The 11,491-nt window shown below is 46.8% G+C and overlaps 1 protein-coding gene across 1 annotated transcript in view; it reads right to left on the reverse strand.

Annotated features, from left to right (window-relative positions):
- LOC117041127 (heparan sulfate glucosamine 3-O-sulfotransferase 3A1-like) overlaps window positions 1-10,886 on the reverse strand; it is a 64,877-nt gene extending 53,991 nt beyond the window's left edge. Inside the window, exon 1 of the mRNA XM_033139524.1 lies at window positions 10,250-10,886. Coding sequence (XP_032995415.1) covers window positions 10,250-10,647 — 398 coding nt within the window. The 5' untranslated portion in view covers window positions 10,648-10,886. The remainder of the gene's footprint in view (window positions 1-10,249) is intronic.
- Window positions 10,887-11,491: the final 605 nt, after the last annotated feature.

Genomic DNA, 11,491 nt, shown 5'->3' on the forward strand with positions numbered 1-11,491 from the left:
AACCCTAACCCTGTGGAAAGCCATCTAATTAGACTTAAATTTGATTTTGAGATGTTTTTAGGAGGTAATTTAATTATTGTTTGATTTTATACCAAAGTTATGTATCTGATGTTAGCCACCCTGAGCCCGACTTTGGCCGGGGAGGGCGGGATATAAATAAAAGTTTTTATTATTATTATTACTTGTTATTATTCCTTTGTAAGAAAATATGAAATAACATAAAACCATTTTTGCAGGGGGGGGAATCAATGGGGGGGTTGGCAAAAAATTTCCTGCACCAGGTACCACCTGACCTTCCTACGCCTCTGCACATGAGTGAAAATCCCACTGCGCTAGCAGAAGACCTTCCACAGGCTTCTGCTATCAGGACTCATTAGCTGAATCCAGCTCTATGAGTGTGCCTCTGTTTTCTGTGTACCTTGAGTAATGAGGCAAATCAGGGCAATATAGGGCAGACTCACATGTTCTTGAGTTGGACCACAACTTTTCAAAAGCTGTCTCAGTGCAGATCAGCGATCTGTTAAAGTATCAAACAGCTCTGTGGCCACAGTTTCAATTTGATGGATTGGTTTAGCTTTTAATTGCAGTGTATTGTTTTCTGAAGCCACTCCAATCACCACAATATGGTGAAAGGTGGTTGTGGAGATGAATTATAGGATAGGTTAAATAAAACCATGCAGAAATCAAAGTGTCTCCAAGATCTATTGTGCCTATGTGAAAATTATTATGGCCACTTGAAAAATAATAATTCATTGCACTGCAATGTTTGAGGCCAGTGGCAGATCTTGGGGTCTCAAATTTCTGCAGTGCCCTCCCCCCCCCACCTCTCGTCTTCCATTCTACATCACAGTTGTGGCACCTCCAAGGCTCCATACCCAGTGTGACTGAACCAGTCATGCTCCTTTAAATCCACCTCTGATGAGGCAGCTCCTTTATCCAATCCTGCATTCTTTACTCAAAGTTTCTGAAACTCTATGCAAAGAATTTCCTCCCAAAGCTATTTCCTTGATTGCAGTGGAATTTATGTTCAAGTCTCCTTAGGATCACAACTAAGTATAAAACGGTTTTCTTGAGTATCAGCCAGACTTTGTGACCACACACTGTCCCCAAAGTCAGGTGTTTATTTTCAAAGTCAAGAAAAATGTGCTTAGAAATAAATGTGAAAAACCTCAGAAGTTTTAATGTTTCCTTTCTGATTCTCTTTCAAGGCACGCAAAATTGGATAACTGCACAGTTAAGAAAATACCATTCCTCAGACAGCTTTGGGTTTCAGGAATAGAAAGTCTTTATTATCGGGGGGGGGGGGATGCATCTGGTCGGTATACCACAGAATTCATGGGGTTAAAAGGGCATAAATTGCCATCTAAATATGTGACTCCTGTTTCAAGAACAATGCTTCAGTTACAACAGGGATGCAGAACCTGTGGCCCTCCAGAAATTGTTGGAGACCAGATCTCATCAGCCCCAGCGAGCACAACCAATGGTAAGGAGTGCTGGTAGTTCAAGTCTATTAGGTTCCCATTCCTGACCTACAACCAGAATGTCTAAGCCTGTAATCCTATAGACCAGTGGTTCTCTCTGGCCACACCTTCAGAATAAACCTTTGCTCAGACCACACCAATTTTTTTTATTGATAAGAAATACATTGGAGAACAAAAAGAAGCAACTCCTAGCAGTGCTTGATTTATAACATAAAACACAACTACTTTATAATATGTTCACGGGACAACCAGAAACACAACTACATAAGAACATGAATCATTCCCAAAATATATTGATTGTCCTTGAATCTTCCCACTACACTTGCCATCCTCTCCTGCCACATCATTGTGTTGCACCACACCCTTTGAGAACCACTGCTGTAGACACTCCCAGGTTGGTGTCCACAGGATTGCTGGCTTAGACATTCTGGCTGTAACTCAATACTTACTCCGAGCCCTACTGAATGCAGCAGGATGTATTATTGAGCAGACATGCATCAGACGGCATTGCACATAACTTGTTCTGCTTCTCCCTTTATCATCACTCTTTTAAACCAAGCAAGCAACAGGTTCAACCACAGGAATAGTTACAGGTAGGTAGCCGTGTTGGTCTGCCATAGTCAAAACAAAATAAAAAATAAAAAAATTCTATTCAGTAGCACCTTAGAGAATTTGTTCTTGGTATGAGCTTTCGTGTGCATCTGAAAAAGTGTGCATGCACATGAAAGCTCATACCAAGAACAAACTTAGTTGGTCTCTAAGGTGCTACTGGAAGGATTTTTATTTTTATTTTTTTATTTTGTTTTAACCACAGGAATTATTAGAGTTGAGGTCAGATCAGAACAAGGGGTGATATTCAACACAATTTTACCCAGAGTAGACCCACTGATATCAGTGGACCTAACTTAGTCATGTTAATTCATTTCAGTGGGTGTACTCTGAATAAAACTTAGCTGAGTAGGTATTATCCGAGAGGTATAGTACATTCCTTAGCATGTGTACTCAGAGTAAGTTCCACTCCATTCATTTCCCTTGCAAGTGAGCCTTTGACTCAAGTCTTACCCGATCCTAGACTTTACAGGAAAGACCTACTGAAGATCATTTGGAAGGATGTTTCATTGCTAAGTGTGCACCAATCCCAGCCTTAGAGCCCTTTGTTCCACTCCTGCGTACTTGACAGGAAACAAAGCATTTCTGCTCTGCAACAAAGACAAATTGCTTGCTGAGCCAACAAGCTATTTTCATATTAACTTGCCAGAGGACACAACTTTATTAACTTTAAATGACAGCAGCACGTGGGAGAACCATCTAAACAATGCAAATTGCAAATAAGACAATTGCCCTTTGGCTTTCATGTTTATTTTCACATTGTGGTCTCTTTTTTCGTCCCCTTTCCCAATGAATGATGAATGCATTCTATTAAAAAATATTTGATTGGATTTGATTAAAGCTGTCTTTGCAGCCACCTTCTGTAACTGGCGTTTATTAGATTTCTCAAAATTCTACCATTGTGAAAGTGGCTTATTTAAGGAAATGAAGCGGAGTGGAGGGGGGGCAGGTCTGAACTGCAGACATTCCTGCAGGGTGTTGCACAGCCCTCAGCTACAGGATGAAATAAACTTAGGAAACAATCATACACTAAACATCCACTGACTGAGAGCCCCACTACACAAGTGGAACACCAAGTATGCTGAAGGAAAGGCTAAAATGGGGCACAGTCATGGCAGGGCAGTGGAGGGGCACACTTGTGTTGTATCCTACACCCCTACAATCCGCAGTTGGACCTCCATCTGTGGCACAGTTTTTAATGTCACCTCAAATCCAGTGCGGGAAATTGTCCTTCCATTGATTTCCATTGAGTCCACACCTGCATGGTTGGTGCAACTCAGCACCCAATCACAGCACATCACCCACTGGTATATAAACCTAAGAGGAGGAGACAGCAACGTACATGATAAGGCAAATGGAATGGGATGATACTTCTCTGGCCTCGTGTCATAGCTAGACAGCTCTGAGGGGCAGCTCTGAGCACCTTGCCACGAGAGGGAGACGTGCACAAGCAGCCTGACATTGCAACACACATGGGGACTTAACACGCTGCTAGCACTTCCTTTCTAAGAACCTTTACATGCACCTCAACCTGGGACTCCAGCCACAAACTGGAGACTGCAAACACCAGGCTCCACACCAACTGCAAACACCAGGCTCCACACCAACAATTGGGGATGCAAGGGCAGAGCAGGTGAGCAAAGGAAGAGAAAGCATTGGGGCCAAGTATGATTTGCCACGACTGTCTCCCATACCTATCTCACACATACTTTACTATAGCTGAATAGATTCAGGTTAAGTGCCCTGTTGACAAAGACCAGGCACTCCCCTCCAGCTGCCACCACTGCTGTCCAAACAGTCATTTACCTTAGAAGATCACGGCCCAAATGAACATCAACACAGCAATGCAAAACTATTCAGTCACTGAATCCCCCCCCCTCCACAATGATTGGTGGTGAGGAGTGGTTGAGACCTGAGCACTGTCTGAGCACTTAGGTGGCCACTATTCCCTATTCTCTCTCACTCTTCACAAGCACAGCTGCTGGTGCATCTGGGTTCAGGGGCTTCAGATGTGCTCCAGCTGCTGCCTAATGCTTGGCAAATATTCTGTGCCTCCCCTTTCCCTCCTCAATGATAGCATCCTGTTGACCTAACTTGTTCCAGACAGGGCCCAAGATAGGCATGTGACAAGTGAAGGTGGTCCCAGCACGGAGCTGGGACCACACGTTCTCCTACTCTGGTTTCTGTCAAGCTGTCCATCTAAGGCACAGAGCCCTGGTGAGGTGATTGTTTGGCTATCCCAAATAAAAGTCTTTCTCTTTCAGGATCTCCCCTATCCCAGTTGCCATGCAAAGCAGTTTAGAAACAAAGTGGATAAAAGGCTGTGACTTTGCCATATGCATTTTTATTTCTTGCTAGGGATATTAAGCTAGGGATGCTTTCTCTTACTCTACTATGATCTGGCTTCAGCTTGTTTCAGGGTGGGATCCTGAAAGTGGAGATAGAGAATGGTATGGTCTCAAGGGCTGTGATCTCCCTTCTCTCTACCCACTCAGGTTTCATGAAACAAGCCCGTGGGTAGGCAGACTAAGGCCCGGAGGCCGGATCTGGCCCAATTGCCTTCTCAATCCAGCCTCTGGATGGTCCAGGAATCAGTGTGTTTTTGCAGAGCAGAATGTCTCCTTTTATTTAAAATGCATCTCTGGGTTATTTGTGGGGCATAGGAATTTGTTCTCTCTTTTCCCCCAAAATATAGTCTGTCCCACCACAAGGTCTGAGGGACAGTGGACCGGGTTCCTGCTGGAAAAGTTTGCTGACCCCTGAACAAGCCTATCAGGAGGCACAAGTGGGGTAGCTGCTGGGTCAAAGTACAGTGGATGCTCTGGGTTGCGAACGTGATCCTTGCGGAAGGGACGTTTGCAACCCACAGCATTCGCAACCCACAGGGCCGCTTCTGCACATGTGTGGGTCGTGATTTGGCGCTTCTGTGCATGCGCGAAGCACGATCTAGCGCTTCTGCGCATGCGCGACTTCTGAAACCCAGAAGTAACCCATTCTGGTACTTCCAGGTTCAGCACGAGTGGAACCCGAAAAAACGTAACCCACAGCATTTGCAACATGAGGTATGACTGTAGTCAGTTTGTGGGTGTGGGGTACGAGAGTGGCAGTGAATCCTGCTGAATGCTACTTGGCAGGGTTAAGCCATCAGGCAAAATAGCACAAATGCATGGATTGGTAACATTCATTCATTCATTCATTTCTTTATTAACAGTGCTTTTATACTGTCCAATAACTAATAATCTCTGGGCAGTCAACAATAAAACGTAAATGCATTTCACACAGAGGCATACATAGCTGAGACAAGATGGGCTGGGGGCGGGGGGAGAGAGTGCTCTTGAGTGGCGGGATTTGGAGAATGTTTTATTTTCCCTTCCTTCCTACTGTACCTGCCAATTCCTGTTTATATCCTGAAGAGCCAATTTCATTTTTAATACAGCTGTTTCGCACAACAGCAATTTCACACAAAACAGCTGTGTGTGTGTGTGTGTGTGTGTGTGTGTACCACAACCACATCCTCAGGAGCAACTGGCAGAAACAAGCACTGCATCTGTTCCTTTGGACTGATGGAAACAAACAAACAAACAAACAAAAGGCTAGGTGGTGCTCAGGGAAGGAGCAAACTGAAGTACGGAGTGGCAATAGACAACACCCAATGAGATGTCTGCTTGTGGGGGGGGGGGAGAGCCCTTCCACATTGTGACCTCACAATGCACATCAGGGAACAAGCAATTTCATGCTGGAGGCTTTTCCCCTTTATCAGATTTATCCATGGGGGATAAATTGGGGTGGAAAGTATGGGCTTCACAGGATGTTTTGTGGATAATGGCAACCCTCCCCCACCAACCCTCAAAAAATTAAAAAATAAAATCAACGTGCAAGTAGCTTCAAACCCACATCAAGCTCCTGAGGGGATGAGCCCATGATGATGCACAAACAATCAGATTTGGCTAAATGACGATGACACTGAAAGAAAACAAAGGAAATACTACTCACACCCTGAAAGGGGTCAAAACAATCGCACATGGCCCAAAGCTGAAAAGGTAAAGTCTCTTATGCAATTTACAAAAGTATTTGTCATTCACACTCCCTCTGCTTGCATGTGCCTGATTCACACAGCCATTCCCCTTCAAAAAAAATGGGGGGTGGAGGAAGAAGTGTTCCCCTTTACAGCAAAAGTCCAGCAGTCTATCTAGTATACCAGGTGTAGGAATCCTGTGGTTCTCCAGGTGTTGCGGCACTACAGCTCCCATCATCCCTTGCCATTGGCCATGCAGGATGCAGTTTATGGGTGTTGTAGTTCAGAAACTTTTCCTACAGATCACAACAAGCCACAAGAAGGATGGAGAAAGTGTTGCTCATCACTAGCATTGTCACAGCATTTCCCAATAGCGGCCTGTGACACAGGTGCAAGCCCTGCCAACTCCAGGAAAAGCTGGGGAGAGCTCCTGCCTCATACCTGAGAGAGTTGCTGCCAGTCAGTGTAGACAGCACTGAGCTATACAGAATCATAGAATCATAGAGTTGGAAGAGACCACAAGGGCCATCCAGTCCAACCCCCTGCCAAGCAGGAAACACCACCAAAGCATTCCCGACAGATGGCTGTCAAGCCTCCGCTTAAAGACCTCCAAAGAAGGAGACTCCACCACACCCCTTGGCAGCAAATTCCACTGTCGAACGGCTCTTACTGTCAGGAAGTTCTTCCTAATGTTTAGGTGGAATCTTCTTTCTTGTAGTTTGAATCCATTGCCCCGTGTCCGCTTCTCTGGAGCAGCAGAAAACAACCTTTCACCCTCCTCTATATGACATCCTTTTATATATTTGAACATGGCTATCCTATCACCCCTTAACCTTCTCTTCTCTAGGCTAAACATACCCAGCTCCCTAAGCCGTTCCTCATAAGGCATCGTTTCCAGAACAATTGTCTGACCAGGAAGAAAACTTCACCATTTGAATAGGCACATTCTTTTGTTCTCCTACACCAAAAATGTATTAAACCCTGCTGATTTCAGTGAGAGAGGATGTAAGCCTATACCCCGGGGGTGGCTAAACCCTGGTCTGATGCAGCCTTCCAATCCATTTTATTTTGGTCCCCTAAACCCACTAATTTTGGCAGCAGCAAAAACAAAAAAAAAGGAGACACTGTACAGGGGCCCTGGTGGGGATGCAAGTTGTCCTCTCTGTGGCCATCAGTTTAATCATTTGAGGAGCTGAAAGGGGACAATACCCCACAGCTCATCTGCACAGATCAGCTAAGGAGAGACAGGCTATGTGTCTATGCATGCAAGAATGTACCACAGCCACACCTACTTTTGGCCTCACACAACTGGCATACCCACCTCCCCAGGCTGGGAAAGGGTGAATATAGCTCTAATATTAATAACACCCACTTACCAAGGAATAAACCTCAGTTAACAGCGGAGGTGATGGACTCTCCTTCCTTGGAGGTTTTCAAGTAGAGGTTGGATGACCAACTGTCATGTATGATCTAGTTGAGATTCCTGCAATGCAGCAGGTTGGGCTAGATGCAAACAAAACTGTAGTGTCAAGCACACCTAACTTTGCCTCTGCATTGGGCCCACGTTTTTTAGAAGGACCTTTCGCACAGCATCAAAAATTCTCCATCAAAGGCTCCAGTTGCACAAATCCCTCATGACCGCATAAATGTGTCAATGGCAGAAGAAATAAAACGATAAAAGTATTTACAGGAACAGAAAGGCGGTTAATTGCACTAATTTCCCACAATCCACTGGCAAGAATGTTGCTAAGAGCTTTAAAACAGACAATCAGTGAGCACACACAACTAATTTCTTAACTCTGCCTTCTAAAAAAAACCATCTTTCTTTTTAATTTTGCTAGATACAAGTCTGTAAAAATGTCAACCTACCCATGCTTTGCAATGCACACATCCCTTTTAATGGAAGTAGATGGGCTGTTATTCTTATAGTTTGTTTTAATTTAACAACTAGTAGTAAGAGAAATCCTGAGGAAGGAACTAGAGACGGAACCGCCTGTCCTTTTGCAGAAATCATCACCTTTCAGACTGTTTGAACAAGTGGCAAATTGGGAGCTTTACATTCCTCGCATCAGAAATTCAATCCTGAAGACCTTTGTTGGCTGAAACACACATTCAGTTCCAAATAGTCTGTTCCACTTTTTATTCTGCATTGTAAGTGGTGCATTCCAAATTTTAAAGCACTCATGGCATCACTCCTGCAAATCAGAGTTTTGCCAAGGGCTGCCTTTCCTCTACCTCCTCACCCCACCCTCGAATCCCAAACGAGCCCTTGATTAATTGAGTTTTGCCAATCATGTTTGCACACCTCCTCTTTGACCCTGTAGATAAGGGTGAAGGGGGTCCAAGACAGATACAGAGTGAGGTCACTTTCAAGGCTGAGGCTGGAAAGGTCAGATATAACGAATAGAGTTGATTGCTCAGGAGGGGGGGTGAGAAAGTGGGTTCATGGAAGGTAGGAGGATTAATTAAGGATTTCTTTACAGAAAGTTTGATGCATTCACAATATTTATCAGGAAGGACAGGAGCTGGCTGCAACAGTGTCCTGAAGACAATTTTTGAGCTTTTTAATGCTGCAAATCTGAACACACTTGACTTGGTAAAACTTTATTGGAATCAAGAGAGTTCGCTTCACTTCCAGATACACGCACTGCAGATCAAGTTGTGAAGATAGGAAGTAGTTCCTAATATAACATGAGAAGGAGATGGGGCTGCGTGTTGGGAGAGCAAATGGAGTTATAGGGAGTGGGCTCCTCTCTTAGGGATGCACATTTGTGGGATGTCTGAGGTTCAAAGCTGGCTGATGCAAAACATCTTGCACAAGGAGTCGCCATACTGAGTAAAATTGGTTGTGCTCAGAGTGATGGTTAAAGGTGGGCTTGTGGGACAGGTGTGAAGATGAAGTGTAGGGCTGGAGACCAAGCTTCAAGCATGTAAACACCTTATTAATTAAAAGGCCAACTAGCAAAAGCTGCTTTACCCATACCTTGTTGTGAAAACACTGTGGTTACCCTTGTGAAAAAGTCAGGGCTCTAAGTAACTTTGACAGTTGAGGTAGAACAACTCAAGTCAGACAATTAAAGAGGCAGGGCTGAGATACCTTCATAGGTTTGGTACCAGAGAAGATAAATACAGGTCAATGGGGAGACTGTGGACAGGAGTTACGGTCTCATGATTGGTTAATGATTTATTTATTTTATTTATTCCACAAGATTTATATACCACTTGATTGTAATAAAACCTCAAAGTGGTTTACAAAAAGATTATGCCAAGGCCTTTGACTTTTTTTTTTTTTTTTTTTAAACAGAACAAAACCCTGAGAGGCTCCAGGAAGATTTGGGCATCAAAGTTTGCCTTTTGTGAAAGAGATATTGGAGCTCTGAAGTGGGTTTTAAACATAAGGCTTTAATCTTGGTGGGAGAATCTCAGGGCAAAGGCCAATAGATTTCTGTGGTTGTGGAAAGGAATGTTCGCAGATTTTATGGACCTAGGACAGTAGCAAGGTCTCAAAGAGGGTTTGCAAAGCATGATGGGGGGGACACACTCAGGACTGGTCTTGGCAGAACATCACACACATCTCCTTAAGAGTGTGCCCCACTGAACCCAAGCAAATGTAGGAATACTCTTGCCATTGTTCAAAGGCCCAGAAGTAATTCTGGCCTCTATGACCTGGCCAGTCCTGGAATATGCAAATCAATCAATGTTTCTGAACATGTACAAATGATATTTCCCTCAGCATTAAATAACCACAGCATGTCCCATACACTTCAAATTAAAAAGCAGTGCTTCCAAGACAGAAATAATAGTTTTAAGACCCTCAGCATTACCACAAATAATAATCAAAACCTATACATGTTTACGCAGAAGAAAGTATTAGTGTTCATAGGGGTTAGGAATCCCCAAGGTAAGTATGCATGGCTTTCTGCTGCACACAGTTGGATGCATGGCAATGAGTGACAGGAACCCTAAGTTCAGATCTCTGTACTGGATTCCCCTTAATTGCCCACACAATATTTCTCAAGAGTAGCAGTCTGGGCAGGACTGCATCCGGAGTCACACAGGGTTAAGGAAGGGGAGGAGAAGGGGCGCCCAGTCCCTCTCTGATGAGCCAGGCCAACCTTCAAGAGCAGCGCACCCTCATCCATACCTGTACCAGGCGAGTCCCCGGCCATAGTTCCGATCGAAGAAGTGCGGCTCGGCGCCCGCCGCCCTCACGTCCGGGTGGACCCGCAAGAACTCGAGCAGCGCCCTCGTGCCGCCCTTCTTCACGCCGATGATCACCGCCTGCGGCAGCCGCTTGGTGCCCTCTCCTGCCGCCTGGGGCTGCAGCGAAGGATCGCGGGGCGTGGCGGCGCCCTCGTCGCCTGGCGCTAGCGGGATCGGGGCCGGCTCCCTGGTGAGGACGCGCGCAGCCCCAGCCAGGCAATAACTGGCGTAGAGAGACATGAGGAGCGAGCCAAGGACAAGCAGCAGCTTCCGCAAGGCGCGCCGGGGTAGGGGCTCTGGGCCAGGCGCTGAGGCGGGGGGCACCCCTCCCCGGGCCATGCTAGGCGGCCCCCCGCGCCGGGGCCATTGCCCCCTACGCTCAGCCCCTTAGCCCTGCCTGGCGGGGAGCGGGCGGCCCCATCATAGACGGCTCGGATCGGGGTCCGCTAACGGGTTTGGGTGGAGGGGGTGGGGAGCAAGGGCAGAGGGCGCTGCTGGTTTCCCCCCGTGCGCGGAGCTTCACAGGCGCATCATCCCAGCAGCCAGGCGTTGGAGTCGGGCGGGGATAGGGGTCTGGGCACCTGGGATTAAGCCCGGCCTTCGAGGAAGCCTCGCAGCGGCCCAGCCGCTGCGAAAGGGGCGAGTAGCATCAACTCCAGCTGGGAGACGAGTTTGGCGCATCTCCGGTCAAAGCGCAGCCGAGGAGCAGCGCGCCTGAGCGCGGGGGAAACACTGCCAGGCGCTTCTCGGTGGGAGCGCGGCGCATCCAGGCGGAGATCGGAAGCGCGGCCAGATCCGGGAGGCAGCCGCTGGAGGAGGATGCGCTCAAGGTTTCAAGGAGAGAATCTGTTGGAGCCCTGTCGCCGAGAGGGATCTCCTCTCTCTGCCACAGCGTCTGTCGACCGCCCAGGCTGAGATCCCGGGTGATCGTTGCTGCTGATGGAGGAAAGAAGGGAAGTCAGTCCCACCCCGGTCTGCTGGAGCTTTGTGCGCAGCAGAAGAAGAAACGAGCCAGTCCTGAGCCGGCAACGCTTCCCAAGCCACCTCGGGTTGCAGATGCTGCCGGACGCGGTGTTGCTTTTCCGTTGCTCCTCGCTCGGATTTTGCGCGCTCCTTAGCTGTCCAGCAGCAGCGCCCACCTCGCGCGGACGAGTAGGCGAAAATCCTCCCAATCTCCTGTCAC

Source organism: Lacerta agilis, chromosome 2, assembly GCF_009819535.1.
Source record: "Lacerta agilis isolate rLacAgi1 chromosome 2, rLacAgi1.pri, whole genome shotgun sequence".
NCBI lineage: Eukaryota > Metazoa > Chordata > Lepidosauria > Squamata > Lacertidae > Lacerta > Lacerta agilis.